Here is a 22,139-nt window from a genome sequence, read left to right on the forward strand (position 1 = left end):
TAGCAACCTTTAGTCTTAGTCCCAAATAGCCTACATGATGTACAGTGTGTTGTGCAGGACAAACTCCAATAGATGAGCAGTACTTAGTCCAGTACAGCAGAACCTCTCTATTAAGGACAGTCTCGAGACTAACAAATACTTTACTTAAAAGCGAGGTGTTTTGATTAGAGAGGTCACACTGAATGGCAACAATGAATTTGATACCAAAACTAGTGTCCTTAATAGAGAGGTGTCCACTAAGGGAGGTTCTACTGTACTTTAATAGTGGTGTAACAACCTTTAGTCTTGTCCCAAATAGCCTACATGGTGTACAGTGTGTTGTGCAGGACAAACTCCAATAGATGAGCAGTATTTAGTCCAGTACAGTAGAACCTCTCTATTAAGGACACACGGGACTGACAAATGCTGTCCTTAATAGAGAGGTTTCCTGGTCAGAGAGGTCAAATTGAATGGAAACAACCAATTTGGAACCAGAATGATTGTCCTTAATAGAGAGGTTGTCCTTAATAGAGGTGTCCACTAAGGGAGGTTCTACTGTATGTCAATTTCTCCTTTCAAGAATTTTCTGTCGCCTCTGCTCTTAAAATCTTCATTTGCGACCTTTGGGGGGGGGGGTGCCCCCTATTCCCCTCTCTACCTATGGCCGAACCACCAATTCATTGCCCTTGAGCTTTGAACAAGAGGAAAAGGAGTGGAACCTTCCTAAGCAGATACCTCTCTAGTAAGGACACCCTCTCTATTGATGACACTTGTTTTGGTCCAGAAGTGCTGGTTTCCATTCAATTCCACCTCTCTAGTCAGGACACCCCTCTATTAAGGACAGCATCTGTGAGTCCTTGATAGAGAGGTTCTACTGTACTGCCTGATTTGGGACATTACACACAGGCAATCGATTGTGGCTGCAAGTGTTTCATTTCCTTTGCTTTATGAAATGTTTAGGCCCAAGGCTTTCAGAATGATCCATTGTTCAATGACAGATGTTTTCCATTTTCCATTTTTCCCACAGGTTGAATTTGGTTGCTATGTCCATTTTTTTAATAATAGAACATAAAAACTGCCAAAATCCAGTTTGGTCCGTCTAAATTCAAAAAAATGTGCAAATGAAAACGAAATGCTCCTCATCCTGTATAATTATCTTGAGCCACTTGCCGTGAGACACTCATTGCAGAATGCGGTGTCTTTGTGAATATTTGATGAAGCCTCGGGATGTTTATTCTCATGTTTTTGCGGCGAAACACAGTTATTTCTGAATGCACACGAGTTATTTGACAGAAAATAAACATTTTATAAATGAACATGTTATGGTGGACAATTTTCTATTTGATGCTTCGTTGAGATAGTTTTTTTGAACATGTTGATGTTGAAAGGAATTCCACCATTACAATGAATGCAATAAATCTATTTCATTGAGCCAGTATGTAGAAATATAAAAATGTTCCCTCTCAATAAAAGTAGAATATCTTGAATTCATGGTAGTGTTTGATTTATCAGGTTCTCTTAGAGAAACAAATATCACTGCAAACTATAATTTTTTAGACCAAACAGATTAAAAATGCACTGATAGTGTCCACAGTGAGCATATGTAATGGCCAAGAAACTTTTCGAGCTAATTTTTAAGGTCACGTATGGCTAATTTGGGTCCAATAATGTTGAACTGGCCATTCGGCCCACCAAAAAAAACCTGCACTGGTCGTAGGAGGCCAACATATGTATTGTGTGATGTCACGAGATTGTATATTGGCACACTTTTATAGATCTTTGCAACAGTTTCATGATTCATTGGACACTGCAGTGAAAAAATAATGAAACAGAGATCATTGAATCTGTCAGTGTCAACCTTGTTAGAAGCCATAGTCACCAGAGATCCGAAGAACCTCCAATCCATCCCAATCCATCCCTGCACGGGACTGTTGCTTTCTTGTTGCCATGGCGACTGCTTCAACAGAAGGTTTCCTGATTAACCAAGTAGGAAATGATAAACTAAATATTTGGTTTCCCCGACCATTTCTTGATTTCCCATTGCATTGCAAATGAGTTGAACCATTCTGTATGGTAACTTCCTAATGCTAATGTCTCTATCACAGGATGTCCGTGGAATTTGATGGAAAGACGGGATGGGACAGTTTAGAATAATGCCTGGGGCTCTTCGTTCCAGCAGAATCTGCTTGCCATTCGCAACTTAAACTTGATTCTGAAGAGTATCGGCTTAACTTCAGTACGAATCCGCCATTAATGACGTCATTGGGGGATTTGAAGATTGACCTTGTTCACACACCCCCAGTTTTTCCATAGGTGGTGGTATTGGACCTGAAAATTCTGGATGAACATTTGTTCTTTTTTGCCCTATACAACTATAATAATTTGATTGAGTTTTCTTCAGGCATGAGTATAATCACACATATTGCATACTAGCATTGCCACACATATACATTGGAACCTCCCTTAGCAGACACCTCTTTATAAGGACAACCTCTCTAAAAGGAAACTAGTTTTGGTCCCAAATTGGTTGTTTGCATTCAATTTGACCTCTCTAATCAGGACACCTCTCTAAGGACAACACTGGAATTTTACTATCCATGCCAATCAAGATCTTTTGCGTTGTTGATGAGAATCAAATCTCGAAAACCCCTGCCTGACCTTAGAACACTTTTTGTACGCAACCCCAACAATCATTATTTATCACACAGTTATCGAGTATTTATAGCCTTTGATCTATGATACAATGGCCAATGATTGAAACACTTCATATAGTCGCTCACATTCTGCCAGCAAAAAAATGGGTGATGTACGCAATGCTGCTACCGGGACTGTTCATTGATTCTCCGATTACTCTTGCAATAATTCAATTCACAGTCGTATAATCTGAGTAATTAGATCAAGTCTGTTTGGTCATTGATTATGTAGGAGTGTTAAGCATGCACCGCCAATGAAGTCACTTTGCTCATCAAATGAGTGTCGTATACCAGGATGTCAGACTGGAGAGGTTATACGCTACATGTACTCTAAGAAATAAAGGTTTTTGAGCTGATGAAAAACATAAAGGTTTACAAGATTCACAGAACACTATGACTGTGAGGTTTTTTTTCTTTTTGCTCCAAAAAAACATTGTTTGATTGTTAGTTGATGATGCATACATCTCCAAAGAAATTGAGGGGACAAAATGTCAGGTGGGTAGTTTATTCTATCAATAGTAAAACATTATTTTTCTTGAGACACTTGAAATGGCAGGTTGCAGCGACTGAAATTCCTGGTTTGCACTGCACTAATACACTGTAGATTTTGTTAAAGGGACTATGCAGTCTCGGAGCCTTGTGTGTTACATGTAAGATGGGTTTGGGCGGCTTCCACTACTGGCTGGAAGACAACATACCTCGAGATACTATAGGCCTATCTCTATCACCACTGACATCCACGATAAACCTAATCATTAACCTAAAGTCCTATTGATAATTTGACGCTTTTTATATACATCATATAATTTTCCTGGCGGTTTAGATCAAAGGCGAGAAGAAAAATACTGAGTGGGTCATTTTTGCATGGCTTTATTCATAAACTTTAGATAAAGTTGTCTGGTTCCCCCATGCCCACAGCGTTATGTCTTATCACCTTAAATGTCTAATGGTTGCACAGAAACTGGCACTAAGAAATTTGTTCATTCATAAGTTACACATACTTTTTTTCTTCTCATAAATCCAGATTGACCCATTTCATGAGTTTCCCTTTAGGTGATGTGTAAGAATAAGCTTATACTTGTTTTGAATGGGAACTGGTGATGAGAATTTGGTGGCCGATATCTCTGGTGTATGAAATAAGCTGATGTACTTGGATCCTGGATGGGTAGGACTTCATGACCGCACACCCCCTCCTTTTCACCTCAGCACTAATTACAGTTAGGCTTTTTTGTAGCATTTTTAGGCCCAGTATGGGGTGTTTCTTCTAGAAGGATGGAAGGGCAGGGATTTTGGAAATTGATTTTTTGTTTTCCAGAACTGCTGTCCTGGCTGTTGATCTGTATTGACTGGTAATTGTGTTTCATGTAGTCCTCCTAACGACACGCCCTTATGAAAAATTCTTAAAATCATTTTGAGAAGCTCTATAAAAAAATTTTCTCAAAGATAATTTTTACAAAAAGTGCTCATAGAAAATTTGAGCGGAAGCAATGATGATACATTGTTATAATTGATAATTTATAGTTCGCTGTCCAACATGGAATATACAATAATGCATTTTGAAATCGATCCTGGCAATATGTAAAAGGACCATTGGTGCATATATCGGAACGGAATGTTACTACTCGCATGGGTTCATTTTGAATTAGACATCCCAGCGAAACATGTACAGCGTAGATGGGAAGCATGCCGGATCAATCCATGCTGCATCAAATGCCCTCCTGTCGGCGTCGATAGCCGCCGTTTGATCCATTGTCACGGCGATTGATAGCAGTGACGGCCACTTTGATTAATCACGACATTGAATTAAACCATAAAATCATCAACATGGATTTTTTTCCCGATCTCGTTGTGTCGTGAATAATGCAGCGGTTGCACTTGTCATTTTCACTTAATAGCTATTTTTGTCGGTCTGTCATGGATTTATCTTGGTATTGATGTGATGAAGTGGTTGCTCATTTATTCGAGATTTTTAATTAGTTAAGCACCATGATTAAGCTTTTAACCCTGGTGGTGCGATCATTGTCGAGCAGCATTTTCCAAGGCAAATCATATTTCCTGGTAGTATTATTTTACTGTCAGGCCCGCATTATCTGAAAAATACTTGGCCCCAGGCCCTCAGTCTCCAGATTATTGGGTACCATTATCAGACATGGCATTTTACTGTCCCACATTTGATTCCTGTGATTGACCCCGTAAACATCCCCAAAACTAGAAGTGTTCTGTCACAGTGATACATGTGCAATAATTATCATATAAGACAAAAATCTCTCATTTGCAGTGTGTACTGCATGCAGCTTTCATTACATGATAAAATACACGGAACATGTGATATACTGAATAAGTAGGGGTCAGATGGTTTCCAGATGGATGTTATGATGTATAAGAATTTCATATTTGATTGCTTGAAAAATGATGTCGGCTATCAGATGATAACATTTGACTGGTTGTGCTTAAAATAGATATCTCCCTCTGCTTCATTTCCTCGGAACTTGACCTATTTTTGATTGTGGGTGACCTATTTCCGCAGTGGGACATATCCCGGTGAGTTAATGAAAACCGTATCATTCTGGGTTTTCCTAATGAGAGCCAAAAGCCACCATACCACGAATTTAAGGTATATACCTTGGACGTTGCCACGTGCCACATATAAGGTAATACCTGGGTCGATATTGGGGCTCTTCTCTCTCACTTTTAGTATACCCCATAAGCACTGGAGCATTACATTTATCAAGTAAAATTTGAAAGACTCAAACTGGCACATCCTCATGTGGGTAAGCTGGTGTACCACCCAAGTTTGCCGCACAAAAACAAGATGTGGTGATCTGAACTTTTTTCTCAAGCACTGTTTTCTTTGGCCTATGGGCTTAATGTTGTACATCCGATCTTGAGGGCTTGTTCTTTTTGGTCGGCAAATTTCACCTCAAAGACATCATTCCGTGCAAATGTTGGTTTTTATAAAGATTGGCAAGTTTTCAATGGGTGTCATGATCAAAGGGATTATGCTGGCCCCTCTAGGTCTAGAAGTTGTTTTTAATGGCTTTGCCGTAATATTTCGCAACTCCAGTAACCTTAGGACATTCCTAAGCCTATAGGGACCAGGGAATAGAGAGGCCTACATATACAGTGACGTCATTGAACCCTTGATGGAAAGTAATACTTTTGAAGAGTGAGATTTTTTTGCGATAAAAGTTAAAAAACTGTTAACCCTCCTTACCGAGCTTAGTTTTATTTCTATGAACTTCCGTGTTCCAGTCTCAGCAATACACCATTAATGTCAAACAATTGTCTGTGATAGAGGGATTTTTGGCTTATGAAAATAATTGAGTGGTGAGCTGAGCGTCAACTATCAAGACATTTCACAAAAACGGAAAGCAAGAGGTAACCAGAGACCCTGGTGCAAAGGTGCGCTGTCACTCTCTCTACCACATGAGGGCGTGCATCCTATTGATCTACTGGAATTTGAACCCATGACCTCAGACTGAACCAGAGGCGACATCGACAGGCGCTGATGTTAATTTTGAATGTCAGTCTTACCACTGTTCCACTCTGGCAGCCCTTGTGTTCTTAATGTGCTGTCTGTCTTATAGGTGGCACTCTTAAAAGTATCCAGTGTCATGTTTCTGGCTGCAGGTGAGCACATTGGTCCAGGTCATTCCTAATCTACAGTAGTAGCCACTTTTCACTTGCGTTGGTGAACCATTAAAAATGGCTAAAACAACATGAATAGGCTTACTTGTCCAAGTGGAATGGAGCTAATTTTTCTTGACATTCTTTTCGGGGCAATTGTAAAATAAACTTTTGTTTGTTGTGCATATGACAGTGCTCCGCCACTTAAGGTTCCTACAAGGGCTTTGTACTAGAAGTTCTTTCAAACCCCTGTATTCTACATAAATGTACGCTTTGACGAGGCCTTTCTGTTCTAATGTGAAATTCGAGGATAATTGTCTCTGTAGGAGCTTTGCATGCTTAATAGTTCCATACACCACAACTGCAGGATAGGAAATGTAAACAATTCCTGTACATATTTGTACACTACTCTCTATTAAGGACACCCTTGGGACTGACACGTGCTGTCCTGATTAGAGAGGTCAAATTGAATAGAAACTACCAATTTTGAACCAAAACTAGTGTCCTTGATAGAGAGGTTGTCCTTAATAGAGAGGTGTCCGCTAAGGAAGGTGCTACTGTACATGTATAGCTTTGAAAAGTGAACAGAGCTGTTGCTGGCAATTGATCTTTGACTGGTTTTTCTTTTTGACTGAAGAAGACGTGAGAAGTTCATGTTCCATTTGCAAAATCTTGTAGTGATTTGAAAGTGCCATTGAATTGGAAGACAGAATTTGAGCACATGCCTTGACATTTCTGCTCCAATAAGTCACATACGATCTTCAGATCACGACTATTAAAAGTGAATGAAGCGATTATGTCGGCCATGGATGGAAGATCAAAGGTTTGTCGGTGATAATATGTTATTAAGTCAAGAAGGCAAAACGAGACCTAAGATCATCTTATTGATTGGTATTATTGACTTGGGTCAGAAGGTGACAAAATCAAAGGCGTTGCGAAATGTGCATCATGATTTTTAAAGGGAAGGGTGATGGTCTTCGTGATGTTCTTTGTAAATGTATGTGTTGAGTTTAGCAAGTCAGTAATGTAGGGAAACTTTATTTCAAAGTGACTCTTTCATCTCATGTGAGGAAGCAGGCTAACGAGGGATTGAATCTTTAAGCACAGAGACAGGCAGGCCCTAGTGTTTTTCCGAACATTGGCCAAATCACCGAGCTACAACTTTGCTCTTAAGGGCTTAATCATGATTCATATAGTCATCTGTATGACATCTTGACCACCAAAGTTTTTGCACCTTAACAAGATACACCCTGGCCACATTTAAAGGGGGTATGAATTAGACCATGAGGTTCAAGATGTCAGCGTGAAGGAAAGCAGAAAGGAAAGCGCTGTTTTTTAAAGGTGTATGAAATTTAATTTGTTGACAGCTCACAAAACAGGGTCAGAGTCAACATGTGGGCTCTCTAATAACAGGTATATAGTAGATCGGGTCGATTAAAAAGCCAACCGAAGGGTCCTTGAGGTAATAGGACTAACTTATTAGCCTTACTGGCACCAAAGGGTTTTACTGAACAAAACCGGTGACTTTTTGACCGGGTGATTGTCTCGCTTGGCCATGTTGTTCCTATCTATGCTGAATCTAGAGTCTAGGTTTAGGGCCTTTGGGGGCACGAACACGGTAGGCCTACTGTACTGATAATCTTTTTCGTCAGCTCTAAATACTGGGTATGTTTTGCCTTCTTGCCCAACTGCAGTGGACTTCTAGCTTTGTCAGCTGATCGTTTGTTGAGATAAACTTTCTGCTTTAACCCTTGCTCTAGAAACAATTAAAGAGCACTTTTTTTCTTGTTTTGTAAGTTTAGCTGCTAATATCCATCATTTAACGCCTTGTTTCAAATTCAGTTTCCTGTGAAATCAAAAATGGTTGATATTTCTAAAATGGCTGGGGATTTGGAAACGGAACTTTCACAAAATGTTTTAATGCTGTCAAGATCATTTTGATGCATATTTTGTGTTTGAAGTATCACTCGTTAGCTCTACAAACAAGTTTTCATGATGTACAAGCTTTACCTATCTCTCTCGAGCATGTGTTTGGCTTGAACTTGAACTAAAAGAAAGCTCCTTTATTTCAGCTAATGAGCATGACTTCAAACACAAAATGTGCATCAAGTTGATCTATAACGACATTCAAGTCTTATGTGTGTTTCAAAACAGCCTTATGTTCGGAAATATCGGCAGTTCTTGATTTCCCACCTGACTGAGGAGGACAAGCCCTTGACAGCTTTGCTCAAGACAGACGACATACATTTGCAAAGCTCGGCCTGAAGTTTGCACCCAAAACAAAAATGCTGCCTTTGCAAATTTACCGAGCCAAAAGGAAACCAACAGATGAAGAGGAAACCTTTTTTCATCGAATTAAGTTTTAAAATTGGATTTAAAGTTTTTGGAAATTTCTCAAATTCCGACCAATCCTCTCAAATATTGACTGGTTATTGAACCCGAACCAATATTGCCATTTATGGCGGTGATTGTCAAACAAGCCTGGCTAATCAACAAGCTGCCGCCACCAGACCTATGAACTTAGGCCATGCAAATGTTTTCATTGTTTTGCAGTACAGTATTAAAGGTAAACCGCAAAATGTTTGCACCCCTTTATTTTGCAGTATATACTCGCTAACCTCAAGTAATACTGGGAAAATTTGGCCAAGCAACTCTCCCCACTGATGTGGTTAGTTGAAGCCCCCAGCCAGGCCAGGTCTAATGTTTGCACCCCTTTATTTTGCAGTATATACTCGCTAACCTCAAGTAATACTGGGAAAATTTGGCCAAGCAACTCTCCCAACTGATGTGGTTAGTTGAAGCCCCCAGCCAGGCCAGGTCTAATGTGAGCAACTCTCTTTGAGGCCATGCGTTTCCTCCAAAATATCATTAAAAAGCGCCCAAGTTTGTTTAAAGAGCTGATAATGTCAGCCTTGACGCTCGGCTCACAACTCTATATTTCAAGTAAAAGTGACTGTCACATCATCTGTCATTATTTGGTCTGAAGTATCTGCGTTGGCTCAGGTGAAGTGACATCCTGATGGCTGTCCCTGCAGCTCCCAGATAAACACAGGACCAACCGCCTCAGTTACCGCCACATTGCTTTCACACAAAGTGCTTAATAGGGTATGATAATCGAGGAATGGGTGGCGGCCGGGGTCTTCTTCTTGCCGCGAGCAAACTTCTGTTTGGCTCAGATTTGGGGATGTTAGTGAAAGCTAGTTCGTGCTTGTTTGTTGAAGTGCCAGTTGGGGATATGTTTTAGCCAGTCTCAGTTAGAAAGAGCTCATACCAGGACCGTTGGCATCAATTATCAGAGATCAGCGTATTGTGTGATAGTAAAACTGGTGGCGCATAGTGGGAAGCAGGGGTATTAATCTCCTGGCCACCTAAGTTGTCCCTTTAACAAACAGGGATATCCTTTCTCCTCTCTGGATGACAATAATTGGCCTGATAGGCATACTGGTGCATCACTCCTGAAATGAATTAGGGATTTATGCAGTCCAAGTTTTGGTGAGCTGCCATTGTGAGCTGCTGTCACTGGGGTGTACTAAGCTTTCCTTGAGTCCATCATTTTGGTTAACACCAATACCAGGAAGCCAATATAGTCAATCTGTAGTAAACAATATTAACCCAGGTAGATCAACTTCCTACTCCTTGGCTATAAGACCCTGTGCTGATCAAACCAATCCGAACCAAGTGAGCAATAAACTGCCCTCTTGGCGGAGGTTGCCTGGAGATTTGCTATCCAAACAACCTTTAAGCATGTAGATTTCATTCTCTCGGGTTGTGTAAAGCCTTGATAAGTGGATCTGCGGTAATAAGTCAGTAATTCATTGGCTTCTACCAGATCTAATGGAATCAACTGAGATGAATCTCTGGAGCTGTTGAGGTGACTGCCATCAGGACGAAGTTCAAATCATGGACTGGTTGACCGTAAACACTGTGGAAAAGGGCATCTCAAGCATACCCTGCTGGACGGACAATGGAATCAGCTGAAATGCATCTCTGGAGCTGTTGAGATGCCTGCCTTCGGCACGAAGTTGAAATCATGGTTTCGTTTACCAAAACATGCAGTGTGGACAAGGGCATCAGGCAGGAGGAGCAGTCCAATGTCCTTTGTCATTTAGGGTGTATTGCTGATATGAAAAGATGCCAGAGTGGTATTGAAATACCCTGCATAACATGAAATACAATCAATGGACTCCTCTACTTGGGTTTATGGCCGGGTATGGTTGTAGCCAATAATGAATTACTGACTTGCCATCAATCGGGCGACGGTCCTCGATAGGCTGGTCTTAGCCTGATCTTGCTATTGCTATCCCAAAAGCACTTTGAGCAGCGGAAACCTGGAAAGCGCTATACAAGAACTCAATATCATCATCATCAACTAAACCTGCACCATCTTCTCCATTTGTCCGGGTCAGCTTGATCCACATAGTCATTCCTTTATCAACCTATTCCGTTACACCCTTCTGGCTTCCTCCTTGGAACGGTGTTTCAAAATGTGGTGTCCGACATTTGTTAAAGTCCACACTATGAAACTAACTATTTCTGTTCATTTGTATTTTTCAGATGCACCCACTGGGCCTATGTAACATGAATGATGATGATGACTTGCATGAGTATGGGTGGGTGGGTGTGGTGAAGTTGGAGGAACCCCAGCTCACCCCTCAACCATGTATGTCTGTCTATCAAAAGGTAAGATCGCATTTCTGAATCTCTGTTATTCCCATCTCTCTCATTATTTTTTGGTTCACGAGATAAAAATGCATGGTTCATACAGTCCAAGTCGCATTTGACATCCCTTTTAATTCATGCCACTAATGCGCTCCCCATCCTGTAAGTTGTACGTAATATATTATGCAACTTTCGCGAAACATAGAGCGATAAGCACATCTCTGGCACATCATTGACGTGCAACGCTTCTCATAACTGACGCGAAGCAGAAGGGATGTCAATTGTGACTTGGACTGTATGCGACCTCTTTCCAACATGTCCATCTTCTCTCTAACTCAGTCGGTTGCTGAAAGTCTCTGATGTAGATATATCACCACGAAACTCTCACTGTTATGGACCATTCATGGCAGGTAGCAATAATGATATTCTCATATGGTGAACCATGCACCCTCGGAATTGTTCTCCAGTTATTGTCATTAGCCTATGTTTATGATGTAATCATACATTGGACTGAATGATCAACATTGATAGCTGTTGTAATCATTCAAATTACGTGGATATGTTTACAACATCATTTGCCGCCCGATGAAAATAAGAGAAAGTGGTTTTAATCATACGCTTACTCAATTGTTCAATTACGGCCTATTTTCGCAAACAGTGGCAGTTACCAGAGACAAAAGTGCCACAGGTCAGCGGAAAATTGGCGTCATTTAGTTAATTGGCAATATCATGTAATCTATCATTGATATTGTGCAGCATTTAGGTGTCCGTGATACGTCTTTGATATTTCAGCTAGTGTCCCTCAAGTATTGGCACGATATCAAGTGAATGCAAACATTTACAATTGCACATTGTCCTTTAGTTCACCCGTCCCCTCCCGCCGGCAAAACACCGGACATTTTCGCAGTAGGTGTGCATTCACTTGTGGCACACCTCCACTGAGCGTATTACCTGCCGCGCAGCTTGTAATAAATTGACATAGAATGGGGTAAATATGTCCGCCTTTCATGATATTGAAAAACATTGAAAGTTGTGGGTCACTCCGTCTTAAATTGTACTTGTTCCGTGTCGACAAGCAGAAAATGTGTGAATTGGAGAAACGATCAAAGCTTTATTTGTGTTGGCTTGCGGAAGTGAAAATAATAGACCACTTATATTGAGATTCCCGTTGCGATATCTATTTGGTGGTATTCGTGATTCTGGTGTTCCGAACGTGTCCTTCGTGCTTCAGTGTCTCGATCCTGAAAAGTTTGTGTACTCTTTTGGTATGTCTGCATTGTGTACTGGGTGATGTAAAGTGGGGGTTTATTGTCCGATATCAGTAAGACAGTATTGAATGCGCACCTCGTAAGAGGTTATCATATCCAACTTCACACTTTTACCCTGGTTTATCCTGAAATCTTTCAGTCGTACTCAAAACTGTGAATACAAAGAAATGACAAGTCCTGGGCCAGAAATGAAAACACTTGGACTCTGAATGGTTTCATTTTGATAAATACTTGGCATATACATCAGAATTCGAAAAAACTGCACAATAGAATGTCTTTTTGATGAAAAGATGAGGAGGTTTTCCTAAGTTTTCATCCGAGTGCTTGAAAGTGACCACCTGTTACAGTCAGTTGGATATCAATTGGGAGAACTTATAAAAGTGGAGAGAGATACCTTCAGAGCTACAATATAAATATGATTTCATATTTCAGAAGAAACTCTATACTGTCTGAGTATATTATTATTGCAGGTGTTATCGGTGATTCAGTGGAGGGAAACAGCTTCAAGCTGGTGTTCTTCACTTTTGAATCATGGCCTGAAATATCAAGCTGTTGCAAGATGATGATTACTTCAGTTTCTTACCTTTTATTTCAGGGCCACTTGGGCATGAGATATTTTGGTTTTCCAACAAAAAATGTCTTCCTGCAGGAATGAAATTTTTGGAAACTGGTGTTCACGGCGGGGGGGGGGGCTATTCATCGCTATGTTTGATGTCCTCTGATGTCCTCTGTGTTTGATGATGTCGTAGTGATGTTGGTCCCTTGTTGTTGGCCGCAATATGGGGGAGACAGGCCGCCTTGTAAGACTTCATCACAGTGGAAATTACCTCTCATCTTCAGACATCTTATTTCCTAAGCCATGATACATATCTGTCATGTGTTATTTAAGATGTCCTCAAAATAAGGAGACCTGGACTACAGGGGGGTTGAGGGCTCTGACCTCAGACACTCTGGGGTCATGATGAAGTCCTACTAACTTGTCCAGCGATGGTTTGAATCTAGACTGTGGATGGTTAATCTTGGCCTGATGTGAGATATTGAAAAAATCAGAGAAAAGTCCAAGTTACTGTGAATTTGCTGACGTTGGAAATATCAGAATTAAATACTTGTTGTTCTGTCAGCCTCCTTATACATGTTTTAACGCTTGAAAAGAAAACATGTTTTCTTGTATTGCATATAAGTTGTTCCTTTTGCTTTTATCAAAAGTAACCGATACCCCCCACACTGATTCAAAAAGAGGGCTGACAGGTTACATTGGTATTTTGTAATAACCCAAGAATAACTTGTTAAGTTGTATTGTCCATCAGTGGAAGCAAACAGCTTATGTCGCTCAAGTCCCCTGCTGCCATCGTTTCATGGATACAGCGAACCCCTCAACAGTGAATACGACTCTTTTATGCAATTTGGGAAACCGGTCAAAGTGATTTTAAGAGCCGTCTTGACAACTTGAGAAGTTTAACAATTAATTTAAAGAGTTGGAATCTTAATCCTTCTACTCAGGGCACTTTTCGCCACATTTTATTCCGCTTAGAAGTTCAAAGGTTTGGGATTAAAAGATGGTGTGTATAGGAATCTTTAAAGGTGCTATGAATTGTGCCTGTGGATGGAGTATGGGGTGTCCCAATACAAAGCAGTTCAAATTCAATTTTTTGGCAAAGTCTGTTTTCTTTGAAGTTTAAAACAGGAGGGTTAATGTCACCACTTATGTCTGTGTCTGCTTATGCCGTTGGGCCTCTCATCGAAAGTGTTAGATGTCTACTAATGGATCCTTTCATCTGAAGTTAATCTAAGATTGTGTTTGTCGGAAAAGATTCCAAACTGTATCCCCTCAGTGTTGTGTCATACTCAAATTCTTTCATAACGAAATTTGGACTTTGCCTTGCTTTTTTTATAACAAAGCAAGGATGGTTGTCAAAGAAAAAATTTGAAGGAGTCGAAAGTTTTGGGTCAGTGCTCTGATATCAGCAACGATAGTCATTTGACTACAGTAGTGTACAAAGCAATCCTAATGGTCCCCATTTATTTACGTAGATAGCTGCATAAGGCATGTACATGTGTATCAGACAAAGTAAAGAGATCTGCCCAGAGGGAAGGTCCCCCTCAAAAATGTCGATTTCTGTGGCCCAGTTTCACTCAAAATGTTGCCTGACTTGAGGGACATTGAGGATCAATAAGAATTGTTGTTACCAAGCTTGCATGGTGCAATTATAAGAGGGGCTGATCTCAGTGATGATGCTCTCTCCCCGAATGGCCCTTATGTTGTTTCAATACTCGAGCCGGCCGCATCACTTCACGACGCTACAGGCAATATCCAAGGTGGCGTTTAATATTCTGGTCAGGAACGCCGTATTGATCATTGTTGGCGAGGAAGAAATAGGTAATCTGCTACAGCCAGTCACCATTGCTCCCTGAAGGATTGCAAAGCTTGTGATGCTGAAGCAACAGGGAAGGCTCCTAATGGTGAACGATGGCCTAGCGCGATCTGGATGGTGCAATAACAGAGAGGCAATGGTTATGTGGCTGTCAGGTGTTGCATTGATGGGATGAGTAGCATGTCTTGCGTGAAATTTATAAAAATTGGTTTTGGTGAGGTGTTTGTTTTTGTAGGAAATATCTTGGGTTTTTCCGTGGGTGATGTCACTCGGGGATCAATCTTCATATCTGACCATTTCTCAGTTTTCCTGGAAACTGGTCCCAGAGTCCTGATGTCCACTTGACTTAGTCACCTCCCTGTGACTTGGAGTTTCAAGAAGACTACTTATTCATTCCAGTCAGAATTCCTCTCAACCAGCCGACTGATGATGCATGTTTAAATACCTCAATCAATCAACAGGCTTCTTGCTCCACCAGACTCTGAAATCGAAAAGTCCCTCCTGCGATCTTTTAAGCCGACTGCCTGTTTTTGAGATGGGAATTGGACTCATTGGAGAAAAGATCATCAAAAGATGCTAAGATTTTCGACAACTATGATTATCTCTCCCCTTGGTAATGGTTTTTCCCTGTTGTCAGTGTTAAAATCAACAGGTTGTGTCACTTCTCTTGGCTGAGTCACCTCGATCAGCGTCTGAGAATGCACGAGAGGCTGTTGATTTATTCTAATCACAGAATTCCCCTGAAACCAACCAATTGATAGCGCATCCATCTTCCAGTATCTCAGCCTTTAATCAGTGTCATGTGCTGATGAAACCATGGGCTGCATTCAACAGGTCTGGATTCTGTAGGTTCTCCATTATGAACATACAAGAGATTGCTGGATTCTGTAGGTTCTTCAATTTGAACATACAAGCACGTTCCCAGTTTGAAATCAAGAGGTCCTAAGTGGGTTCGAACTTGACAGTTGGCATGTGACTCAAGACAGGGCTCTTGGTCTAACTTGCCTTCCACAACCCAAAGGTGTATGAATGGGTACCAGTCAGAAATGCTGATTGTGTGTTCAAATTGGAGAGCCTACAGAATCTGGACCTGTTGAATGCAGCAATACCACTGGACTGCATGCAGCAGCTTATTTCGCGAAGGTGTGCCACAACTCCCAGTAGGAGTGGATTCAAGGATGTAGGAAAAGATTATTATACCCTGGGAAACTTTGATGAAGTTACAACACGATCCAGCTTGTGTTAATAGAAGTTCTGTTAGTATTCAATTCTCGTCACAAAAGCAATCGAAACTTTCGTGACTCATTCTTTCAACTTCTGTAATATGTCTCGCGACACCTCTTGCAAAACATGGTGGGAAATGTAAATGTCTCCTGAATACAAAACACTTCTAATTCTCACATTGAAATTTTCCTTTGGCGTTTTGTCCCAAGACAAAACAAATTTTACTGAACAATTTTATCGGAGGTGTCTGAGTTTAATGCCTCTTGTGAAATTGACTTTGCCTCTGGAATAAAACTTTTGAATTAGCTTTTGCGACTTAACTTTGGTGTAACCTTTAAAAGTGAAGATTTTCCGTTTTGCAGTATTATCAAAACAAGGCTTCGCTGTGAAAAAACAACAAAGGTTGAAGGATTTTAATTTGCTCTGATGCATTCTTCATCATCATTACCACAATATCAAAACAATAAGTAAATAAAAGATCAATGGATAAAAAAGATAACTAAGTGATGAGGTTATCATAACTGTAATGGAATTGGAACATTGTTTCATCAGGTTTAGACTTTTCATGGGAACATGCTTGATGTGTACATTTCTGGCCAGTGTTTAAACGAAATTGGCATATGTTCAATATGTTCCTTGTCTTACTGTAGAATGTTTTTTGAGGGATGGGCACTTTCCAAATTTTTTGAGGGGTTTTTGAGGTCAGGTTTTAAGGTGTCTTGCAGTGGGGATTATCACTGTCAAATTCAAAAAAGTTCTCCTGAAATCCCATTGAGGCCATTGTACTTGTTGTACCAACAAAATGAATGTTTTATATTTTCTAGCCCATTCTATCAACAGATGGCCAGCCGATGTGATGTGAAAAACTTATTCATTTCGTGAGCCACTTTCTTGTGTGATTCACGGCCCTCTTAACCCTTCTGACAGCGACAATACAATTGTACAAATTGCCTAGCTCGTACTTGCCACTCACATTCTCAAAATCGTCCTTCTGCGTAGTTTTCTGGCCGTCGAGCATGATTGTGCAACTCCCAATCAGGATGTATTGTGGGATGGAAAACGCAGAATCTGATTTGATCACAGTGTGAAATTACCATTGACTCAGAGTCGAAATGTTGTGCCGGGTCGGGAATTCAATGTTTGTACAGATTTTTTTCTCGCGGATCTGATGTAATATTGAGGCCACCATTACGTTATTACGATGTGTGCTGGTCATGCTGATTCCTGATAAGGTTTGATTGAATATTTTTAACGATCGCCGGAACGGGAATATTTTTACATCGATTGGGTAATCTTGATGAAGAAGAAGACGACGTTTCATTTAAGCAAAGTCTTGAATGTGCAGCTTAAAGGCTGGGCTTTTTACACGCAAGGATGCATCCTCCATTTTAGATTCACTCTTCAGTTAAAGATTGCAAGAGTGGTATCAATCCAAAGTTTTGTCTGCACTTCAACCATTTCAGATGAAAGCTTGCTTGACAATTTTAACGAAAGTTTCCTTTGGAGAGAGTGGGTGGGTGGCTCACTGTGTTGTCTATACTTAATGGGCTATATTCCCTTGTCAGGCCATACTCTGTATCTACAAGTAGATACCATTGTGGAATAAATCCACACATGTAGTTTGTTGTGCATGCTGTGTACATCCATGCTCATCAAAGTATTGAGATTGGGACAGCCCACTATGTGTCGGCCATTACAAGAGCTCGCTCAGTGCTTGTCCTCCCAGTATCTGTTGTGTGTCAGGGAAAGCCGATAGAATCGGGTCCATAATTGAATTATTTAAAATGCACCGCTGACTTAAGTTTGTCATACTGATTAGGGTGTAGGGATGAGTGCTGTATGTTGTCAGCTAGTATTATGTATTCAGAGGTGACCGTTTTGGGTGCGTGTAGGATTTGTACTCGGGAAGCACATGTAAATTTTCTGCCACAGTGAAACCTCCATTAGTGGACACCACAGTATTAAAACACCCTCTCTATACAGGATGCTAGTTTTGGACTCAAATTGGTTGTTTCCATTCAATTTGACCTCCCTAATCAGGACACCTCTCTAAAGACTGCACCCGAGAGTGTCCTTCCTTACCAAGCAGATATATTGGTACTGCCATAGTGTGTGAAAAAATGTCTGACCCTGTCACGGCCAAAATGGGCTGGTTTAGGGCAAGAATGATTAGAAATGGTATTAAATAAACTCTGAGCGCCTGGAGGAGTGGAATGTATATGTCTTTAAGATTACCGTTACCAAGAGTGTGTCATTCGACAATCAAAGGCTGTGCCTTAGACGGAGGAAATGTTGATTCTCCTTGTTGAGTAAATGACTACGACCAACAGTCACTACACAGACTAAAACAACCCTCATTTAAAAATTGGCCAGTATGTTGAAGTTAGGGTCCTCTCATGTACATTATCATCTTGTTGATCAAACAAATGAAACTTACCAAGTTGGTTAATACCTACAGTAAAGAACTTGGGACATTTCTCTTCCTTGTTTTCTTAATTATCATACCAAATACTGGCTCGTGGTATCCATCAAGTCTTGAAATGATCAACTGGGTGGGATACTTATCCCCTGTGCGATCCAAATCTTTTTACGTTCGAAAAGTTACATTTGACTAAATATACGGGAGGAAGTGGCTCAAAGAGTTGGAGGTGTTTACAGAATTAACACTTCTGAAAGGTTTTGGCACCTGAAAACTGTACTCCCAGCCCCGGAATTGCACCTGCTCTGCATGTGGATGTGCGGCGGCGTTATATCAGGTTTACGCCGGATACCATTGAGAGCGTAGGCGGGCAATGTGATCTCAGAGCCGTACATGTATGTCAAGAAGACCATCCCTATAGTCCCTGTCACACTCTCCAAAACTCGAAATATGAGCTACCAAACAACCTGGATCAGACTGACAGTCTCTCGGCGAATAAGCTACTGTCGCTGCCAACTACAACGTAACTATGACAACATGACGACTGTAATTGAAAGGGCAGCTGCGATTGGTTAACTTAAAATGGGCCGTCGCATTGTCGTGGTTTCATTGCAGGTTGCAGCAATAAAAATTGCTTGTTTGCAGAGTACGATTCTGTACTAAGTTTAATAAGCCAGACAGACCAATTGTACTATTTTCTACCAATGTCCTCTAACACTTGATGCAGAGAGACTGTTGAAGAGCTTGCTTGCTGTGCACAAGTCTCGCAATCTCCTTCTCCCGATGAATTATTCACAAAAGAAACAAACGGTTATTTTCTTTTTCAAGGAAAAGCCAACTGTCGTGTCTTCAACAGAAAACATCAATTACCACAACTGAATTATGCATGATGTGCAAGCAAAAATGTCCGAAGGCATTGATCTTTATTTTTATGTGGAAAATTGCAGAACGATAATGAACACTGTACAAAATATAAGGATATTAAAAGGAAATGTCAGCTGAGTAAATCACTTGCAAAAGTGCCAGCTAATTTCCGAATATGAAACAGTTAGCATGGTATAGTGCTATTCTGCAAAAATGGCTATCTTTTACCTAACCGCTTCTGGCAGTTACTGTGAATTAATGCATTTTCCTGGTGTTTCAATTCCTTTTCTTCTGGGACAACTGTCTAATATAACGAATGACTGTCCGATCCTAAGACACAAATTCTCTTTTCTCTTCCCATCAAATTTTTCACGGTATGCACTCATTAGCACCAGTTTCGAAGAGACGTTTTCACTCTCGAGTAATTAGCTGTGATTTATCAACACTATGTTGAAAAGAGACAAGAAGGCTGAAAAGCTTGTTAAAACTGACATCTATTTGCCTTATTGGATCAACTCGGGAAGAAATGGCTAAATTAGGTTTAGTAGTCAGTCGTAGAGGTTGGGCTGGAATCTCATATTGTGGATGTATATTGGGACCCTCAATGATGTAACTGATTTCAGAAAAATATTTTTGTTAGGTTGTTGAGAATGTGTATGGTGTAAGCGAGAAAGTGTAATTTTGAGGCTGTAAGTGAAAAGATGAAAGCCATGACTTTCATGTAGAAAAATTCAGTAAGTTGTCTGTTCTTTATCATTAGGTGTTGCCAACACTGTATCTCCGTTGTTTCAGCAACAATTCTTCGAATAAAACGCTCACGGCTTTCAACCATTCTCTTGTTTACGTACCTCCAAACCAAAGTGTGCCGGTATTTCTTGCCCGATCCTTACCACATGTGCAATCGCTTCGAACCTTTATCATATATCGATTGGTAAAGGTTTATTATATCATACACATTTCGATTAGTAATTTCTTAAGTCAGAACCAATTCTGCCTCACCTCCTTGGATTATACCTTGTGCTGTACCTCAACTTCTGGCCTACCTTCTGCTCATCAGGGCTGAGAGATTACGCCAGCATCCTGAGATAAACGGATGTTGTGCGCTGATGAAGATCTCAATGCAATTATTCCTTCATGAGTCTGGTTGATAAAAGCTTGACCACGTGTTGCTCAGAGGTCAAACATTGTACCTGAAGCGCCCTGCAAATGAGCAGTTTTGGTTGCCTCAGAGCTGCTCACATGCCAATCTAACAGTGTTGTGCGTAGGCATCCCTCCTTCAGAAAAGGAGGAGACTTTGGAATTGACTTGCACTGCCGATAAATCGGTATAGGCCTGCTCACTGCACTTTTAAACTCAGGCAGTCAGTTTTAATGATAGGCCATTGGTAATGATAGGCCAAGAGAAAATGCTGTGAGTTCTTGTCCTTCTTCATTCACCTGTGTTACGATTGGTGTACCCCAGAACTGTAGGTTTGGTGCCAGTTGAGTTAGGGTAGTCGGCCACGTGACTCTCTACGTCTTCTGCGAGTTGGATCAGCCAGATTGGTTCTTGATAGGCCACAGCTTTCATATGGTTAGCTTCCCTTTCAACCAATTCCATCTACTGACTGATATTTTGTTGTGGTTGCTGATCCTTTAAGGGGTTTGTCACAAGAGATGTCAGAATCTCATCTTCACATTTCCATTTCCTATCAAATTGTAAATTTTAGGAGAGAAATTTATCCTTCAGAGGTACTCTTACCCCTCACCATTCTAAATAGTTGTTTGTATGCGACCCATCCTAACTTACGGAAAATTGCTAACATGAATATAAGGATGTGGTCTTAGCCTTAAATTATCGTTGCCTCAAGTGTTTTTCTCGATGCTTTATCCATAAAAGAAGTTCCAAAGTATTCTCGTTATTGTATTCCCTCTTTTGAGGTTATCGAGAATACACAGATGACATTTTCTTTCCTGAACCCTTCAGCAAACTGCTAAATTCTTGCACACGTTTCATTTTGCGGAATTTGCAATTCAGCCAAGTTTGCTATATTTCTTGTTGGAAGAACCGAAAGAAATGTCGGAGTAACCGAAGGAAACCTTCGCTGTTAGAGAGAGTCGTCCATTCTATCACATAATGATGTGCACTTACCAAGAGTCGAACCCATCACCTCGGAAGTGACTGGCGCTGATGTGAATTACCACTGTCTGATCACTGCACCAATCTATAGTTTGATCAGGGTGAACTTGAAACTCCTGCGATGCATCCCAACACTGGATAAGGCTTATTTCCCGCCAAGGTCTATGAGAGGGTGATGCTCATCATGCATCTTTTATTGTGATTGGGTTCCTTTAAGAGTCGTCCTAATCAATATAGGTGTCATTACCAATGCCATTTTATCACCAACTCGTGGCCACTAATCCCAGCCTACAACTTCGTATTGATGGAGACAGATGCAGTTTTGTTGTTAATGATGGCGGATGACATTAATTCCCCAGATAGTTGGCAATCTGAGAACTTTTTTGATACATTACCCCGGCAATTGTCTGGGAGATTATGGCTTAAGACATTCTGTTGTGGATTCTGGCACGAATAGCCCGACTGAGATCCCTTGGCTCAAGGCAATGGTGATGGCTGGAAAGCAACTTGTAGGATGTTCCTTTTGATCCAACTTGTGTGCTCTTTGGCTTAAGCCTTTCTGCTAACGAGCGATCTTAAATTCATATCATTCATAAAGACTTGTCTTTATGAATCCTTGATATCAGTAAGTATTGTGGTTATTGTTTTGGGATCATAAGTCGTGCTTATTTGAAATACGCCAATTTTAAGCCGAAGTCAACCTCATGGTAGCTGTATTAACCTCATGGTAGCTGTATTAACCTCATGGTAGCTGTATTAACCTCATGGTAGCTGTATTAACCTAAGTTGTAAGTGTTTGAATGGAGGATTAACTTTCCAATGGGTTTTACTGATGTTGCATGGAGAGTTGATGATTGATGAGATGGTGTCGGAGGCATTCAGAGATTTCCCTCACTTTGACTGTGTTTATTTTCT

The 22,139-nt window shown here is 40.7% G+C and overlaps 1 protein-coding gene across 1 annotated transcript in view; it reads left to right on the forward strand.

The window, feature by feature from the left end:
- The window catches only part of LOC135503625 (E3 ubiquitin-protein ligase ZNRF3-like), a 43,963-nt gene that overhangs the window by 744 nt on the left and 21,080 nt on the right, over positions 1-22,139 (forward strand). The window contains exon 2 of the mRNA XM_064797268.1: positions 10,854-10,979. Coding sequence (XP_064653338.1) covers positions 10,854-10,979 — 126 coding nt within the window. The remainder of the gene's footprint in view (positions 1-10,853; positions 10,980-22,139) is intronic.

This window comes from Lineus longissimus, chromosome 2 (assembly GCF_910592395.1).
Source record: "Lineus longissimus chromosome 2, tnLinLong1.2, whole genome shotgun sequence".
In the NCBI taxonomy this organism is placed as follows: Eukaryota; Metazoa; Nemertea; class Pilidiophora; order Heteronemertea; family Lineidae; genus Lineus; species Lineus longissimus.